At 42.2% G+C, this 20,286-nt stretch overlaps 1 protein-coding gene across 1 annotated transcript in view; it reads right to left on the bottom strand.

Moving 5' to 3' along the window:
- Window positions 1-20,286, bottom strand: part of NR5A2 (nuclear receptor subfamily 5 group A member 2) — a 125,820-nt gene that overhangs the window by 45,051 nt on the left and 60,483 nt on the right. The window contains exons 5-6 of the mRNA XM_007167257.2: window positions 7,254-7,373; window positions 1,934-2,081 (exon numbers count right to left, since the gene is read on the bottom strand). Coding sequence (XP_007167319.2) covers window positions 1,934-2,081; window positions 7,254-7,373 — 268 coding nt within the window. The remainder of the gene's footprint in view (window positions 1-1,933; window positions 2,082-7,253; window positions 7,374-20,286) is intronic.

The raw sequence follows: 20,286 nt of genomic DNA, 5'->3' as shown, positions 1-20,286 counted from the left end.
GCTTTCCATTCACAAATTGGAAACTACCTGAACTTTACTGCCAGTTACTTTATTCTTGCTTCTTTAAAAATAAACTCTTGCCCAAACTTGATTTACCTCTGATCGATCGGAAAGCCATGCTGTCCTTTCCTCCTTAAACAACAAACAGACATAGTTTTAAGGGACATTCAACTAGGTATTCCCTGGTGCCCAGGATCCTGAAACAGTTAACACCCTTATTAAACCAGAGAGTTCTGTGTGGTTGAGGGGCTGGGAAACACACGACCCAACTAACTGTTCAGGAAGATGATCTGTGAGGTTCAGGTGCTGAAAGCACTTCGGGAACACCCGAACCCCACCCTGACCACCCATCCACAGTGTTTGGCAGAGATATAATAATTCTGAAAAATGATGAAGGAACGATAAAAGGGGTGAAAACTAAACATGGCTGATGGTTAATCTCTACATCTTCCAATGTCATGCAGTTCTTCAACTAATTTAAAATACCACTGAAGTGAGATGAATCTCTTTAAATATTTTATCACCAAGATGCTATAAGATTTCTTACACACACATTACCACATTTTTCACTTAATTACTGATCAAACGTATGAGTTGAAAAGACGAAGATCTTGCCATAAACCAGAATAATTTGTGAGATGACAGCAAGCAGGCCTATGCTATCTTCCTCTTGATTTTTAAAAAAACTGTTCTTGAGTAAAACACGTAGACATAGTTAAATAGAACTTTCCTATTTCTTGTGGTTAATACAGAAACCATACAGGACCCAGTGCTGGCATGGTAAACCTTTGAACACTACATCTATGAAATTCTGTTGTCTTTTTAAATTTTCAGTAACATTTCTTTTTGCTATATTTATCACATTTTCCAAAATATGAAAATGTTCCTTTTCTTTTAAATGTTGACTACATGTGAAAAATTAACTCTGGTTCTATTACTTCAAACTATCCCTTTATTAGCAACAGTTGTGCAGTGCTGTCAAGAAGCATTTTAAAATGAAAGTACCAAATTTGGAGTGTAGACACATCTGTTTTACTTTGCAGTATGTTTTATTGTTTTATTTCTAAGGATATGAATTCACAACTATCTTATAACTGAAGACTAAAGAAAAAACATATGTTGGTAAATCTGATTTCTGCATTTTTTTCATTCAAGGGAAGTTGCCTCCCTCAGCTGTCTGCCAATAAGTAATAAATGGACTTGGCAAAAAGTTTATTTAAGTTGGCTTTATTAAGCCAACAAAATACTGAAATCAAGTACGGGACAGGCAGAAAAATCTGTTCCTTTGAAGTCAATAAAAATCCATCTCCTTAATCCTTTTTTTATTCCAAGCAGTGGTGATTTTTCTCAACTGACTCACTGAGAGCCTTGATTTAGCTAATCTGTCTTGCTTAGTTATCTTTCTTCTCCAAAGCTTTCCTAAAGAAGCATCCTTTCCCCTTGACAACCGTCATCTTTTATGCTTGCATAGTGGTGCATCTGGTTATAAACATTCTCTAGTTAATCCTGATAGAGATTTAGGAAACAGGTTTTTAATTACCATCCATATTTTACAAGAACAAAAACAGCAGTAGCTTGCAAGCTGAAACAAAAGGTGCAGAGAAACGACCAACAGCGGAAAGGTGGCCAAAATGTGACACCACGCGTCTTTCCTAACCCTGTGTCACGGCTGTCTATCAGCGTCACCCACTCATTACAGCCATCAGGGAAGAACACTCAGGACTCCAGTCATAACTCCTTCCCCATACGCCAAACCACCCACAACGGGGCTATGACTCAGCCAGGAACACACACAGGAAAACATAATCGAGCTGGAAGATTTCACGATTAGAAAAGAAGGTCATTATCTTGGAAGAACAAAAACATGGATGGACCTCAAGACACTTAAAGGTCAGTATCATTTAGTCATTTTTATGAGAAAAGGATTCCTTACCTAAACTAAAGAGCACCAAGAATTTCAGACACACGAACTCTCGTTGGTCAAACTGTAGAGAACGAAGCTTTGCCACCAGCTCCTGTGCGTGACTCATGAGGTTGTTGAGTGTGGCCCCCGCTTGTGAGGCTATGATGGAAAAGTCCACCTGCAACACAGGATCAGTTTAGGGGGTTTTCAGAACCGGAAATTCTATATTCTATCTTTATTTATTATTTACGTTAAAATTTATATATGTATATACACATATATTAAAAATATGTATACATATATATTTCCCTTGAGACTTTTAAGCACTGTGGGTAAAAAATCAGGTTGCAGTATACATTCATAACACAGGGGACTTTCCCCATGAAAACAGTTTGAGACACATTCTATTATTATAAACTGTATCATAATCATCCTAATCAATCTAATCATTTTGATAAGCCTTGTAGGAAGCAGGTCTTGACTGCCTCAATTGTACATGTAGATACCTTTATCTTTTTTTCCTACTGTGAAGTGACATTATCACCTAAGATGAAAATTGTTAGCTCATGAATAAGTTTAAAGAAAAATATACTGTCCATAAAAAGTGAATCCAGGGTGGCATTCTATATGCACATGAAGTTAATTAATGAAGCAAGTGAAGGCAGAGATATGTTTCTAATTTTATTAAGAGACTTCATTTTAAAGTAATCATTGCTCAAGATTGCATGCTTATGGATGATGAAAGAATCACATTTAGATTATTCGCTGGTTTGCTGCTTCCTCAAAAGCGACAAAGACTAGCTACTTTCCTATGATTGTCGATACATTTCTCTCTAATGACAGCAGTGATGTTATTTATGAGAAGAATAATTTCTTGATTCAGAAAACAAAAAAGGTTTATTTCCTTCTTCATTGAAAAAAAAAAAAAAAAAAGGTGCTGCAATGCATCCATCTGAGATTATTCACGGGGACACCAAAAGTTCAATTTATAAAAATAAGTTAAGATGTAGGGGTGATTATCAATGGCAGAACTGGCTTTGCGGCTGCAATTACAGCATAATGGGAAAGCCCAGTTGGTACTTGACGCTCCCATCCTTTTTTTTTTTTTTTTACTGGCAAGCTCTCAGGCAACCAGATACTCTTTTAGGTGCATTTAATATTTGCAGCAGCAGCAAATTTGTCTGGGAGGCAAGCCCTCATCTGCCACTCACCCGGAGCAGACTGTATTAAATTTTTATATTTATTGACATTTCATTACCATAATTGACTGCACTTGCTTCTCTAGGAGAAGGCACAGGGCTGCCTCCTAAGCAGGAGAATGAGTCCCTTGAGGAGAATTTGCAATTAAAAACAAGGCAGGATGGATTTTTTTTTTTTATTGTGTAAATATGATGAGTTGAATTTTCAGCTTTAACTTGAGAATACTGGGTGTACAGAAACCTTTTTTTGAGAGTGAGAAAAATTATGAGTCAGTGGAAAGACGGCCCCCCCAAAGGTGTCAATCAGTTTACAGAGGGTCAACTGCGCGTGAAAAAGCCCCAGTCTGTACGTGTCCTGGGGAGGCCCCCGCATCACCACTGCACTGTCCCACTCGCCTGGTCCAGGTGCCCACATCTCCCCACTAAATTCAAACATCGACTGTCCTAAGCGCGCCTGTGGTTTCTGTTGTAGATTGTGTGAGAGGAAGGGCCAGCGCACAGGCAGCCTGAACCCTGAGCCGGAAGCAGAGAGGACAAGTGGATGGATGTCACGGACCACGTGAGGGTCCCCTGCCTGGCACACCCAGGGATGTCCCGAACATCACTGTACCAGTCCTCTTACAGGAGAACTTTCTACTCCAAGGATGTTCTTCTTACTTAGCAGGGGCGGCTGAGCTCTGAGTCCCTTAGAAACTGTACATGGTCTAACTGCTCCACATAATAGTAATATAAATCCTATAGGGACAACTGGGGTAGAATTGGGAATGGCAGCCAGGGCCAGAGGTAGAGGAAACCTGGGACAAGACAGGAGAGGGTGTGGACCAGTGCAGCCACTGATGAAGCAAGAGCCTTGGGTAGTCACAAGAAGCTCCATCTTCCGTGCCCCCGTCTCTCAGTGAGGCACTTCAGCTGGATAATACTAAGGTGCCACCCACTTCCACTGTTATCAAGAAATGAGAGTAGTTGGGACAACACCGCCAACGTAAGCTTGGAATCAATTGCTGAAAGCATCGTTGGTGTAGCTCAGAATGTACATAACCCTTTTTTTTTTTTTTTTGACTGCAGCGTGTGGCAGGCAGGATCTCAGTTCCCCGACCAGGGATCGAACCTGCGCCCCCTGCAGTGGAAGCGTGGAGTCCTAACCACTGGACCGCCAGGGAAGTCCAGGTACATAACACATTTTAATAAAAATCACTAGTGGATCCCTAAACCAGGAAGGTGTACTACTAAAATAAGCCAGAATTATGTTGGTATTAATTGATTTTTCATTATTAAGATGGGGTTAATTCAATTTTGCTATGTCTGTGGTTCTAACAGGTAGGCAGTAAGTTCAAATACTAGAACTTCACAGTTGCAAATGTAGTACATTGTAACTGAAAGGACTCTAAATAATTAATTTTTTAAAAAATATGGATAAAAATTTGCTATGTGTGTCACTTGAACAGGTATGAAATAAGTTCAACTATTAGAACTTCATACTTGGAAAATAACACGCTCTAATGGAAAGGGACTGAAATGGTTTCACAGGATTCTGTACTTAGTGAGATGGACTTCAGGAAATCAATTGTCACACCAACAACTTTATCGCTATACATTTATTTACATGCTAATTTGAAAGCCCAAACATGCTTATGAAATGGGGGCTCAGATAACATTTCTTTCAAGGATAATTTATCAAATTGCATGGCTCTGAAGGAGGGGCAGTGACTTATTCCTGAAACAGAGCCCAGATCGGCAACTTCCTGACGTTTTATTACAAACATTCTATTTTCATTGTTGAATGCGGAGTTTGCCCTCATTTCAGGAGCAGCTGGCCTTGTCTTTTATGTACTTAGTAAAATTAATTTATCGCTCTCTTACATGGAATCTTTGTGCCATTAAATTCAACAGAGATATCGAAGAAATACTGTAAGCGGGTATCCCCTTTGGATAGAATCTCACTCACCATGAAGGCAGCAACAGTTGTAGCTAAATTGCTTTTAGTTCTAATAGCTGAAATTTTTGATGACTTGTACGTTGTAAGATGCCTGTCTTTTTAAACACGATACACAATAATAGAAGGTAATGAATAAGGTGCCAGTAGTCCTTTCCCTTAGGAAAATGTTACAGCGGCTGTTAATTAGCTACAATATGCAAATACGGAAAGTGGTGTCACATCAAAATCCTCTACTGTTGTTTTATAGATACACATACAGCCGTATGTTTTGTGTGCGTGTATTTTTAAAATACTGGATAGAAACGAATTTTTGTCATAGTGATAAGATGCTAAATATTTGGAATTGATTTGGCAGTGCTTAACGTTACTGATAATCATTATTTCCTTTTGGCTTAACAAGGTTATTTAATGTACACTTGTAGAAGCCAGACGAAAAGACAGAATTAAAATAGCTAACTTTAGGGTTAAGTAAGAAGTTCCGTTGTGTTGGCAAAACGCAAAGTCGCAATAATTGATACTAAAGACCAGAAATGCCATCTACTCCTTGACTGTTCTTGGTTTGGAAAATCAGAGAAAGAAATGCACTTTCTCTACTTTTTACATGGTAATTACCTTTACCCGGGGGCAGCACTTAAGGCAAAATGAAACGTGAAATAAGGAGCATTTCTAAAGAGCGGGAATGGAAGTGCTCTGAGAAAGAATGGCACAAACCCATTTGATTTCTGGAACTCAGAAGGATGAAATCAAATTAATTTGTGGGCTGAGTCTTGTTCTTCTAATGCAGCTCCCAGTCGGGTTTGGGAGGGAGGGGGTTGGGAATCAGACCCGTGATTCAACTCTGAAAATGGGTACACTTCTCCCAAAGACCTGAGCCACGGGATGAAAAGGCTCAACAAAAATTCACAAGATCGGGAAGTCAAGCCCACTGAGGCTTGATTCTAGAAAGCCTTTCTCATGAATAGTGCGGAAAGCAGAGATCAGACTAATCCAATCCGCAAAAGCTGTGAAAGAATGCTTTCCTTTAATTTGCTTGGGAACATGTGATTTATTTATAATTCAGCAAAAGATGTGGAGACAGCCTTTCATTTTCAAATATGCGCTGCTGGGGTTTCACAGCACATAAACATTTATGGCCGATGTAAAAGATCACAGTGCCTGAGTCTCCAAGTCCTGAAGCACCGTTCAACACATGCCTGGAACAGCCCAATGGAGTAAACAGATCTCTGCATTCCTTGCATCCATTTTAATAACACACCAGTTATAAAACGGAGGCTAAGAGATGGGAGGGACAGGCCAAAATCCTGTAAAGTTGGAATTAGGCCCATTAAGTAGACTTTCTCTTCCCCCAGGTGTCCAGAAGGCCAAGTGTCTCTCTTCCTTCAAACCTTTGCTCAAATCTCACCTTCTCAATAAGGATCAACCAACCAGTGCTATTAACACTGCAACCCAAGGGTCACTCAGCAACACAACCACGGATGTACGTAGATTCTCCTTTACACAACAGTTCCTTTTTTAGAAAAAAATTCAATAGCACTTTGACCTCTAACATTTATTAGGATTATTGATTATTGTCAGCTTCTCCTGCGACAGTGTTAAGCTCCATGATGGCTGGACCCTGCAGGATGCTCAGTAAATATTTGTTGACTGAACAAATATCTATTCAGAAAGGAGCAGGACCTCACTGTAATTTCCTCTTTCCACCTTCCTTTTCAATAATGACTGGTTCTTACTAACTAACACTATCACTCCCTTCCCTTCTCACTTGCTTGCCATTAGGCCAAATATTTAGATGATTGATATATGATATTTGAATCGGTCTCTTCCACCAAAATGATTCCAAAATAGTGAGGATTCCACCATTTCTAAGGTTTTTTTAAAAAAGGCAGACAAACAAGTGTGGTAGATTCATGCAGACGCTTGAGGAAACAACCCTAGGTACTAACCATTAATTTTGACTGAGCAATTGTTTTGACCCTTCAAAGCACAACTTTCAATCCCAGAAGCCTGGAAGCGGCAGGCTGTTTGTGATCACGCCGGCTTTTACAAGTTTCACTGTAATCATCCCAGCAACGAAGCACACCAAGTCAGCTTTTCTAAATTACTTGCAGCCAATGTCCCTTTCAAAGCACAAAAGTGCTCCTGACCTAGTTAAATTCCTGCCATCTTGAACGTGCTTAATAAAAAGACACTTTTTTTTTTTGGTGTCTACACTCACCTGTTGCCCAGTAACCAGAAAGATGGATCCTTCCTTTCCGTGAACCACTTGTCGGTAAATGTGGTCGAGAATTAAGAGCTCACTCCAGCAGTTCTGAAGCAGCTTCATTTGGTCATCAACCTGTAAAAGAAATAGAAAAAAAATGACACTGTAACTCAGTACTTTTTTTTTTTTTTGGCATGATTTTTTACCTGAGAACACACTATAAGCAAGGAAGGACCACCAAAGGTCACCGAAGCACAGATGCTCAGAATTTCCATCCTTCCTCCTGAAAATCATTCTTTTCATTTGGACAAATACTTTTTAGGCCACATATAAATACTTAAACTAAATATTTATTATCAACGAGCTGCTAGGAAAAGGTACTCTATTAGATGGGTCTATCATTAGATCTATTAGCATTTGCTTGTGGGAGGTACAGGAGCCTCAGACTGTCCTCAGTGGACCCCATTAGAATGACCCCAAATAGCCCAGGCTTGGGTAGAGGTTAATACATTGAGCCCAAGCTGAAATAGGATATGGATATTAGCAAGCCACCAAACTGTGAGGATTTATATGAGAGGCAATCAGCAGAACAGCCCAAATGACTTTTTAAAAAAAAAATTTTTTTTTAAATTAATTAATTTACTTATTTTTTATTTTATGGCTGTGTTGGGTCTTTGTTTCTGCACGAGGGCCCTCTCCAGCTGCGGCAAGTGGGGGCCACTCTTCATCACGGTGCGCGGGCCTCCCACTATCGCGGCCTCTCTTGTTGCGGAGCACAGGCTCCAGACGCGCAGTCTCAGCAATTGTGGCTCACGGGCCCAGTTGCTCCACAGCACGTGGGATCCCCCCAGACCAGGGCTCGAACCCGCGTGCCCCGCACCAGCAGGCAGACTCCCAACCACTGCGCCACCAGGGAAGCCCCCCAAATGACTTTTGAATTTAGAAGCACACGGCCGTTGTTTGTCATCCGTGTTCACCCAAAGTTCAAATTGTGCTAGACTTTGACTAGAACAATCACCAAGCTTGGTCTTGATGTTCACCTGCACTTGCTTTATGATTTGGACAATTTTCCCACAAACCCCCTACACTTCAGTTTCCACATCTGAAAAATGGGCCGAGTACAGTACCCCCCTCACAGGATGGCAGTGGGGAGTAAAATGAAGAGGGCTGCGTCACGGTGAGTATTTTATCCACATGGTGTCGCCCCCCCCCCCCAGGGGACTGCATTCTTTAATGACAGTAACATACCTATTTCAGGTACAGGCCACATATCCACGGTCAAACGTGGAGGGCATACTGATCCATTTCCATGGCTATTTGTGACAGTTTCTTTTCATTTTGTAATACGTACCAGCCAAAGATCTTGGTGTGCCCAAATACATCATGCATTTATACCAACAACACCTGACATTTAGATGTCATGTAACAGTTTTGAAGAGTTTTGCATATTGTTTTAGATTTAATTCAGAGAACCTGCCTGTGGAGTTAGCAGAACCGGCATCATTTTCTTCAATTTACATATGAGAAAATATGGTCTCAGAGACCTATTAACTGGTACACCTAGAGGATTCTCTTTCTCTCTCTCAAGCTCTAGGATGTCTCCAAATTACATGGAGAGGTACCAGACTCACAGACCTAAGAAACAAATTTATGGTTACCAAAAGGGAACCAGAGGGTTGTGGGGATAAATTAGGAGTATGGGACTAACAAATATACACTAAATAAAATAGATAGGCAACAAGGATTTACTGTAATAACACAGGGAACAATCAATATTCAGTATCTTGTAATAACCTATCATGGAAAATAATCTGAAAAAAATATATATATACATAACTGAATTACTTTGCTGTACACCTGAAACTAACACAATATTGTAAATCAACTATACCCATTTTTTTTAAAAAAAAGAAAAAGAGGTGCTAGAATTTTCTAAACTGAATTAATTTAACTCACTTATAACAAATTCATCTTTAAGCAGATATTTAATGAGATTCTGGACGGTTGGGTGATTCTTAGGAAGTTTCCACTCACATATTACCAGTGATGGGAGCTTAGGGCTGACTATTTCCATGAGTCTAGAAAACAAGACAGTACTGAACTTAGACTAAAGCAAGCATTCGAGGTCCAACTGTGCACTTTCCAGCTCTGAGAGCTTGGCCAAGCCATTTAGTTCTCTAAGCCTTATCTTCTCACCTAAAAATACAAGAGAGAGTTTTTGTCTTGAGGATGGAATGAATAAAGAGTGAAACAATACACGAATGAAGAAACAATGCCAAACACAAGGCTTCCAGTTGGAAGACCATATTGATCCTGTTGAGAAGGAAAAGGGTAACTGCAGAGATTGAAGCTACAGTCAGGCTCTGTGATCAGGAAAAGGCATCCCCAAACATCTCCGTCAGAAATGATTTGTTCTGACCAAAAGAATTTCACTCATTAAGTAAATAGATGTTAAGAGCCATTTATTTGTTGAGTCTAAGTGCCGGGTCTGGGGTGAGCAAGGTAGAAGCAGTCCCTACCTTGTGGAAATTACCCTCCTAGGAGAGAACGCTCACCAACACGGGTGAGTGGGTCGGTGACAGAGGGAGCTCATCCTTCTTCAGAGGAAAATCTCCAGTGTTGGGTGTACACGTCGGGCTGTGGGCAGCAGCTGGAGACCCACCTTGCTGCTCTCTGCACACAGCTCACACTAGGAGCTGCAGCCAAACGTCCTAACAAACGTCCTGGGTGTCCTCACGCCCAGAAGTTTTCAGGGACTGTCCCTCTCAGATGCTCAGGGCAACTTCAGAAACAAATGCACTTGGTTCTACTTGGTTTACTACACTTCATTCCAGCTCATACCTTATCAGCGTCTTATTTCAAATTTATCAGTCCACAGTGGCAATTCAGTTCCCCTGCACATTTTCTTCTGTGGTGTGAAGCTTTAGTTATTTATTTAGCACTCTTTCCAGGGAAGCTGAAAATACTACACTTTGAGATCGTTTCCCCAGAAACAGTTATCATACCCAAAGGATGCCAAGAATTGGGGAATAACCTCGAAGCATGGTTCAAGACATCTGGACGGAATTCCAGCTTAAGAACCTATTTACGCGGCAGGAAGATTTATGATTCCCATCTTGCAGGTGGAAAAATGAAAAAGCTAAGAGATGATCTTCTTGCCGTGTAGAAGAGGAGAAAAGGCGAGTGACCATTAAAAGCAGCCTGTTTCCTGGAGCCATCACAGTGACGGGCTTTTCCTCCTTATGTGCATGCGATGGCCCCTATCCTTGGTATAGAACACGAGAGGAATACTTATGGCAACAGTTTGCCAGCATCGAAGCCTGTTCAAATTGTAAGATAAGAACCTCACTTTCCCTGGCCTTCTTTTCTTTTGTGATCAGGATACACTTCCAAATAAGGATATATTTGTGTGTCCTGCTCAGAAAAAGAGTGGAGTGTATCATTTTCAGACCTTATTCCTAACTCTGTGTGTGTGTGTGTGTGTGTGTGTGTGTGTGTGTGTGTGTGTGTGTGGAGATGGATTGGCTTTGAAAATCTGTCTATATTTCCTGGGTCCTCTGCTGCTTCAGAAGTTGCAGGAATGGATGAAATTGAGCATGTCTATTTCCCATAACTAGCACTTCATTTTTGGTTTTGTATTTTGTGCCGTTCATGTCATCATTTCTTCTGTTTCCACCAAGTCCTGTAAGTGCTTGTTTATTTGTCCCCCTCCTTGAGGCCGGGGCAGCCTGGAAGCCGCAGCTCCCGGCGGCGGGGGGTGGGAGGGGGACCAGTGCAGCCCCAGCAGAAACGCTTGTGAAATAAATGAAAGAACACGTGACTGACCGTGGTGCCTTCACTCCTGCAAGTGTCTGCTTTTGGCCGGTGTCTCCGGTACATAGACAACAACGGCAAAAGTGACTCCTTCGGGGCTCGTGGAGGGAAGGGTCATCTTCACCCGGTGATGAAGACACGGGTGACCCTCCCCACACGGGCCGGCAGGTCTGGACCCACCGCTGGCCCTCAGTAAAGACTTCTTGACTGATTGTAATTTTAACACCCCTCTCGGGCAATTGATTCCTTGTTTTAAGGCTCTCTGAGGAGGTTTTCCAGGCTGACATTCCATTTCAATATTTCCATAATTGATTATGTGGTTATTTTATGTTATCTTGAAATTGGAGAGTATACAGCTTCACGGGGCTTTGGGTGACATAGTTTTTATGCAGCTCTATGAATGAAAGGACAAGGCAAATATGATGACCAACTTGTTCCTTATCTCCAGATAAGAGATGTTGGCAATTCTGAAGATAATTTCTCTTTAGGAAGGAGTGTTATAGGTGATAGGGTGGAGGGGGTGGGGAGAAGAGGAGAAAAATAATCTACTACTTTTGAGTAAATTTCCGGGTATGAATGCTGTCAACAAACAATTTCGGGTGGCATTTGGGGAGCCCAGACAGGGGACTGAGGGAGTGTAATTTCCATGACATATCAAAACCTCTCACTAGTTGGTAATACCCCCTCGTACAATCCTGTGTTATCAGCTGTAATAAAAAGAAGGGCTTATCTCAGAACCCTAGTCACTCATCAGGAACGACTCACACTGGTATCACAGATGAGCGTGTGAGGGGACACAGGGCTCATATTGTTGCGAACACACCTTCCCACAACCCAGGACGTTAATCATTAGAAACCTGTGCTTTCTCATAAGAGGAGTGAATCTGGCAAACAATTAGGAGAAGAAAAATGTGTAGATCTTTCTCAAGCCCAGGTTGAACTTATCAGACCCTTTTTGTTGCCCCCTCAAATTTACCTCTGCACAGTCTGGCCACTGAACTGTTATTCCACTTTCCCTCTCGCAGGGGCATTTATTTGAAAATCGACATCATGAATCATTGTGGTTAAGCTTTAAGGAAGATATGTTTAGGAAAACACTCAACTGACATGGGTTGGTAATTTAAAGTCGACATGAACCCATTTCTAATTTCAGATTGTTAAATCTGGTGTGTGCCAGGCCTTGTGCTAGAAACTTGGGGGAAAACAGAGGTGGCCAGGACACAATCCCTGCCTTTAAGAAAGTCACACTCTTGGGACTTCCCTGGTGGCGCAGTGGTTGGGAACCCGCCTGCCAGTGCAGGGCACACGGGTTCGATCCCTGGTCCGGGAGGATCCCACATGCTGCGGAGCAACTGGGCCCGTGCGCCACAACTGCTGAGCCTGCGCTCTAGAGCCTGCGAGCCACAACTGCTGAGCCTGTGTGCTGCAACTACTGAAGCCCGCGCGCCTAGAGCCCGTGCTCCGCAGCGGGAGAGGCCGCCGCAGTGAGAGGCCCGCGCACCGCGATGAGGAGTGGCCCCCGCTCGCCGCAACTGGAGACAGCCCGCGTGCAGCAATGAGGACCCAATGCAGCCAAAAATAATAAATAAATAAAAAAAAAGAAAGTCACACTCCAAGGAGAGGAGACAGAAGTGTACATCCATTATAATAACCCCATGTGCACTAGAAGCTGGGGGTCACTTTACCCTGCTTCGTTTCTTGGGGAGACTTCCAGGGGGTCACAAGAAGCGTCTGAGAAGGGTACGTTTAAGCAGGTCTTAATGTTGTAGAACCACTTAATAAACTTTTTTTTTCTCAGTAGCTCCTGTTAAAACAACGCTTGGAACAAAGTATTTTTAAAAAACGTGAAGATTCTTCAGAACCATTACAAATAACATCCAGCTATTATTTCTGGACAAAAGAAAAAAAATCCTTGCAGGTGGACCTCCATTTCCTTATACTTTCTTTTGTGACAATGATGACAGTTATAAAGGTATAGTCAGAAGCCGGGAGAGAAAAATCAAAACCCAAACAAATCAGCATCAACTTAGCAACTCCTAATGAGAACCTACTTTGGTCAAGACAGACACACAACTGCTTGAATCCTTTACTGGCTTTATAAACAACACTGATGATTATCTGCAACCTCTGTAATAAACTGCTACAAAGTCCAAGAAAAAATGATTTCACACTAACAATGATTAAACAAGCACTAAGAACAATACTGTACAAGAGAAATAACAGCCTAACTCCCCTGTCAATTGTTGCAAAACCCAACAGATTTATGAGCAGAAGTTCTTCCCCGCTCAGAGACAACTGAAGTGATTCCTGTGTATTTGTTAATTGCGGGCTGTCGGTCCAGAGTACAAAGACCTGCCTGGCAACACTTAGCCAGGGACTCAGCTCTTCTGGCCCCTTCTCCGTTTCTCCAGTGGACCAACAAAGGATTTTTTTCTCCCTCTGGGATCGAAACTCTCTTCCAGGTGAGGGAAGCAGGAGGCAGAGAGGTTTGACTGCAGGGTACCTGCCCTGTGTTTCCACTCCCACCAACTCCTTCCCATCTAGGTCACGACCAAGAGGCCACGGAAATTAGGACCCCGTGAGTCCACGGGCTTCTCCATCTAGTTGTCATTCATCACATACACCGTCACTAGAACAATCTATTTCGGTCAGGCTATTCCTCTGGAACAAACCTCATCCACATTCCCTAGATTTCCCTCCGAAGACCTCTCCCAAAGCAAACCTCCCTGACCAGTGTGTGGGGATCAGACACCGATCAGTGTGCCCACTGGCCCATCATCCAGGAACTGAGGGGGTCGAATGGCTGCCCTACAGCTGATAGCCTCGACCTCCGGGGACATGGGCCACCCTCCACACCATCAGGGGTAAAGTGGTTGGGAAGTGAACACGGGAGCTGTCAGCAGAGGAAGGAGACAGAAGATAAAACAGACCAGCCCTCAATCTACTTCTTGAACATCTCAATCCAGGGGTAGCAGAGGCGTCAGGGGCACGAGAACTCAGGGAGCCCTAAGGGGACCACCCTGAACCCAGGGTCCAAGCGCAGGCGCCCTGGACCATGATGAGTCAGCACAGGCTCAAAAAAATCCTCGGTTAGGAAGCGAGGGAATCATGTGATTTGTGTTGGAGGCTTTCCATCAACAATCACTAAATTTCTTTCAAAGACGAATGCTTCCAAGGGTAAGTTTCATTTATCTGGAACATTCAGATGCCTGGTACGCCTTATTTCCCAGGGATGCTGAATTCAATTTTCTTTTATTTAAAGATGGGCTAATGCCAGATATTCAGTGCCGACTTTTTTCATTTATATACATGTGAAGTTATTACATCAGTGAGAGACACCTTTGAGGTCTGGAAGAAAAAGACTGCATGGTGTATGTAAACGTGAGATATCACTATTGAGATCTATGTCATCACCACACAACATGATGTAATTTAACCAATTTCTTTCAAACTGAATTGTACCTACATTCTCAGAATTTGTCAAAGTGAAGGATAACTTTTGCCCGGATTTTCCTCTTCCTCTTATCCACATTTCAAACAGCTTCTTATTGAAATATGAATTAATTATAAGTTAACAGTACGTTCATCGTACTTGTGGGGTCAATTAAGAGTTTGCACCCAGTAGTACTGGTAGTGTTTTCTGTTCAGGTTTCTATGTCCAGCCACATGGAATTTACGTGATCTGACTAAGCTGAGCGCTAAGAGGTAAAGAGACCATTCTTCCTTGTGGTCTAAGGAACCGATCACATTCTGCTGTTTCAAAGTCAAAGCATGTTCATTCTTTTACACAGTTGTCCAGTTTTCCCAGCACCCATTATTGAAGAGACTGCCTTTTCTCCATTGTATATTCTTGCCTCCTTTGTCGTAGATTAATCGACCATAAATGCATGGGTTTATTTCTGGGTTTCTATCCTGTTCCATTGATCTATGTGTCTGCTTTTGTGTGAGTACCGTACTGTTTTGATTACTGTAGCTTTGTAGTATAGTCTGAAGCCAGGGAGCCTGATTCCTCCAGCTCCATTTTTCTTTCTCAAGATTGCTTTGGCTATTCGGGGTCTTTGTGTTTCCATACAGATTTTAAATATTTTGTGTATAGCACAAGGAACTCTACTCAACATTCTGTAATAACCTAAATGGGAAAAGAATCTGAAAAAGAATATAGATATAGATATAGATATAGATATAGATACAGACATGTATAACTGAATCACTCTGCTGTACACCTGAAACTAACACAACATTGTACATCAACTATACTGCAATATAAAATAAAAATTAAAAAAAAAGTCAAAGCATGTTCCTATGCAAAGAGATGGGAAGAAAAGGGGGTTTTTGCCACTCAGAGAAGGTGAGCTGTGTCCATCATTCCCCTAAGAGGGGCTTTGACAGGACAATTCAGTCAGCACGACAGGGGTGATTCTTCCATAAGGTGGCAGTCTTTTACAAAGTCAAGAAGTAGGAATTAGCATATTGGTGACCTTCATGGCCAACCCAGTCCTGGATTTAGTGAGATTGGCATTAAAAAGGTTGGCTTGTACAAGGGCATGCTTAACCTAGGACTCATTCATCTTGTCAGGTTATGGACATTTCCCAATCAACAATCAAATTACACAGATTGGTGTTGGCTGCCATTGAGACTTGAATGAAATAAGATCTAATTCTTATGCTCAAGAAACTTACAAACGAACTGAGCAAACACGACATATCCACGCAAAATAACCAGTGCACAAGGTAACATATAACGTGTTAAACTCCGTGGAACGAATGATTAGAAAATAAATAAATATGTGTGTTTGTGTGTGTGTGTGTGTAAAATAAAACATCCTACACACTACTATATATAAAATAGATAATCAACAAGAACCTGCTGTATAGCACAGGGAACTCTATTCAATACTCTGTAATAACCTATATGGGAAAAGAATCTGAAAAACGTATATATATAACTGAATCACTCTGCTCTACACCTGAAACTAACACAACATTGTAAATCAACTATACCCCAATATAAAATAAAAATTAAATTAAAAAATAATAATAAAATAAAATGCAACATCCCTAAAATCTTTTTGAAGCAGTTTGTACGTACGAATAATAAAAGATGAAATGACAGAAGGGAGAAAATGGAGATCAAGGGAAAATAAAGATAGGAAAATAAGTTGAAGCCAAGAATAGCATCGGTTCCCAAAACAAGCTCGATAAGGGCTGTTCCAGTGGCTGGCAAAGGGCCACAGTTTGGGTCCTCGTCACCAGAGCACCACTGCTAACATGATTTGTGGACATGTGACATTCAAAATGTACTGGACTCCCGAGAGAAACTTCACGTGTGTTTCCACAGGAGGGTTCTAGATGACACATAAACCAGGCTCTGACGACATCCCCTCCATAGCCAACACTGGGCTTCACAGCGAACGCTCCCTGTAAAGCTGATGACAATGTTAAGAGGAGCCAAGATAATCTGGTCCTAGAACACAAGTTTCTGATGGTCTGTTTTCCAAAGATAACCTGAGACACTCCAGAAATGGAGAAAAGGTATACATTTTAGGCCCCTTCATTTATGGCCTAGTTCAGGACCATTAGACACTAGGAAGGAAATATACGGGCTTTACAGCTCAGAAACCTGGGTTTCTGCCTTGACGCCCGCACCATGTAACTTTGGGCAAAGAATTCAAACTCCTTAAACCTCAGCTGCTCTCCCAAGCCATTGTTTTTGTTAAATGGGATAAACACAAGTGTGCCCAGCTGGATGGCTGGCACAGGGCAGACACCCTATTAATGGTAAGGAAACCTGAATCTCAATAAACAAAGGAAGGCCAAATATAAGAGGTGCTGAATGAAGTACAGAGGAAAAAGATTTCAGGTGATGGCAAAGGTTGCTGAACAAGAAAAGAAATAGTTTAAGGCAGATTAATGTGAAATATTTTCCAGTGCTTTCTCCTAGTAGGTATTGTTTCATTTATGACCACTGCCTGTTTCCTGTTCTCTAGTTCAGAAATCTCCTCTGTATAATTAAGGCAATGTTCCTCACATGTCTGACCAGGCGGATCTTCCAGCCATGAGGACAAAGCCCTTTAAGCCTGGCTGGAATGTCCAGAAAGCATCTGTGAATATGATTGTCATTTTCGGAATAGGGTAGCGAGGTTAAGATTATAATCTTCATTTTCCAGACACTGCCTTAAAGACAATAATGACACTAGCCACAGAATTCCAGGTATGCAACAGCCCATTGTCTGGACAACAGTGATTAAGGCATAAATTAGGGAAGGTTTTTGGCAGCCCTACATGCCATGAAATGGACTCACTGCTGGAGTCCTTGGGACACCAGATGGAGAAGAAAGGAAGATGCATGAGCTGTGACTCCCATAAGGTCTGAATGCAGCTTCCTCCTCCTGGTAGACTGCATTTCAAAGCCAGAAGAAAAAAAAAGTTTTTAAGAGGCTAAAATGTCCTTGGGTCCCTTTTGGCTGGCTGCTTCAATCAGGCTTTTGGCCAAAGAAAGGAGGAAAGAACCCAAGTGGCCTAAATATCACTCACCAAAAATACAACCCACATTAGGGCAGAGGCAAAGGAGAGGTCCCTCAGGACCGTTCAGTGATGGGAATTCGCTGGGTACGAAGGCTCCTGGGAGAATCCCTCCACCCGGTTCCCCAGCGACACAGGAGGACATGGTCCCTTCACAGGATTCAACTTCCCCCTTCAGGTCGCGGTGCTGAGGATACATGAACCTGCGCCTTCAGAGGTGCCCAGAAATATGTTCACAGAAGTGGTGGCAACTAAAGAGAAAACTCCAGGAGTCGAAAGTGCAGGATGATTATTTCTAGGTAAACCAAACCATTTACGCTTTGCCTAATTAATGTCTGCTTGGTCAGTGCTGAAAGGACCCAGTAACCACCTTTAGTTCAAAGACTTCATTTTACAGAGGAGGACATTCTGGTCAGGTGGGCTGTGATGTATAGCAGGTTAGTCGGGGGCCAGAAACGGGGTGGGAATCCAGGTGTTCTGAATCCTAGCCCAGTGTTCTGTCACTAAGCCTTTTTCATACAGGAATAAAGAACAATCTTTTTCTCTAATATTTTTTTAAAAAGGGAACATTGTTGCCTCAATTTATTTCCTGCAAGGAAATATATTAATGGTAATTTAATGTCTCTATTTCAAATGTGAAGAAGGTTGACTTGAGAAATAAAGTCCTTTGGAAATATACAACAGATATGGTTACCCAACGATAGAAGCTTGGATTTTTTTATCTGGACATAAAATCTAGATAGATGCTCTTTCCTATTTTGGGGGAAAGACTATGAAGGTAACTTGAACAGAGGGTGAGCTAAGACCTGGCATTTACTTAATCCCAAGGGGATCTGTTCTGTGCCCCAGTTGAAATGGGGATACGGTTCTTCTGGGTAAACTAGAATCAAGATGGAGAAAGGGCCTAGAGAAAAGAAAAGAAAAAAAAAAAAAAGAAAAAGGAGTACCCTCTCTTCCTATTTTTGAAAACCCACAAATTATGATTTGATATTATTGACTACATTTTTCCCTCAAGATACTTAGGCAAATATTAACTTAATTTGATCCTGGGGCCTTTTTCCTAATAGCCCATATATAACCTCATAGGATGTGTCCATTCGGTCATGACAGAAAGAGTGGCACCTGGCCAGCCATCTGTGGGGACCACCTTTTCCCAGCTGTGTCCCTGGAGCAGCGTCTGGGGTCACCTCCCTCAAACCTCTCGGCCCTGCACCTCCACAGCCATGCACCTGGCTTCCTAGTGCCCCCCGGTCCCAGAAGACCCAAAGGCAAACTGAGTCGTCACATAACTCCTGGTTGCCGGCGCCCCTTCCTAGAGCTCCCCAGGGAGGGATACGGCAGGGGTCCCCAACCCCCATTAGGAACTGGGCCGCCCAGCAGGTGAGCGAGTGATGCTTCATCTGTCGCTCCCCATCACTTGCATTACCACCTGAAGCATCCCCCAGCCCCCGTCTGTGGGAAAACTGTCTTCCACGAAACCGAAAAGGTTGGGGACCGCTGGGACACAGGACTCCTCGACTCCACTACAGGGCCCAAAGGGAAACATGAAGGATATCAGCATCATGGAAACACTATTTTCCAATACTGTATCGGCACTCATTTCCAATAATGTTTTAGTTCCTCAGTTCTGGCCAGTTAAAAGGGGAAAGAAAACATCCTACAAAGCTGCAAGGTAGTGATATCTGGAATCAAAATCACACGAGCTAGATTTCTATCGATACCACCCCTAGCTCTTTGCACCTGTGTGAGGAGGACGGGCCTTACAATACATTTCCCGTTACTTCTACTTTCATACTCTTTCTATTCCAGGTTCAGAGAGAACCGTGTGGGCTCTGATGCTGTATTGCCCTGTTGAATCTTCCCCATGAGGCCAGTGTCCTACACATCAGTCCCAAGTCAATCCCTTTATGCCTTCTGGTACTTCTAGGTAGTGTTTCCTTCATTCACTCTAAGTAAGCTGCACAACTACAGGGTTTATATCTGAATATAATGATGAAAGATCATTGTATTATTATATATATTATATATTATAGCAAATCAAGATCTGAGAGAATTATGCATAGCAAAGCTACCCTGCTACACAGAAGTTCCTGCAAAGACGGCTGAGAGGCGAAAGGCAGATATTGAATTCCATTTTCCCAATTATTCTCATTGTAAAACAGGAGAACTACCTTTGGGAATGAAGGAAGCCCTCTAGGCCGGGGGCGGGTTAAGCATCCTCAAGAAAGAAGAGGGAATGAGAGAACTGTGTCCTTTTCCACTGCCTCTGGGTTTCACACAACAGAAGTAATACTCAGTTTAAGTGATTAGTTTTGTTTGCATTTTATTCTAAGTATGGATCACATAGAAAATGGGCCTAATATTAATAGGAACAAATTATTGACATTTTCTGCATGCGACCTGGTTCTTCGAGGGACAGCATTCCTCAGAGAAAGAAGGAGAGCCGTGTGGTTCTGTTTTTAGAGGTACATCCTTGTTCATATATCCCACATTCCTGAGTGTCCCATGACAGTCTGTGTCTGCAGCGTGAGCTGGTCGGCTGTATTTTTGGTATAGGCTGGTCAATTCACATCCACCACGAAAGTAGTTCAGCCAACTCATGAAGTCGATTAATTTTTTTAATTGGACTGATCAACAGTTTCTAGATTGTGTGGACGGATACAGGCCTCGAGATGGGTTATGACTACCCATCAATCACACAATACTTCTGCTT

Source organism: Balaenoptera acutorostrata, chromosome 1 (assembly GCF_949987535.1).
Source record: "Balaenoptera acutorostrata chromosome 1, mBalAcu1.1, whole genome shotgun sequence".
Classification (NCBI taxonomy): domain Eukaryota; kingdom Metazoa; phylum Chordata; class Mammalia; order Artiodactyla; family Balaenopteridae; genus Balaenoptera; species Balaenoptera acutorostrata.
The sequence above is the reverse complement of the archived record's forward strand: the minus strand, read 5'-3'. Positions and strand labels throughout refer to the sequence as shown.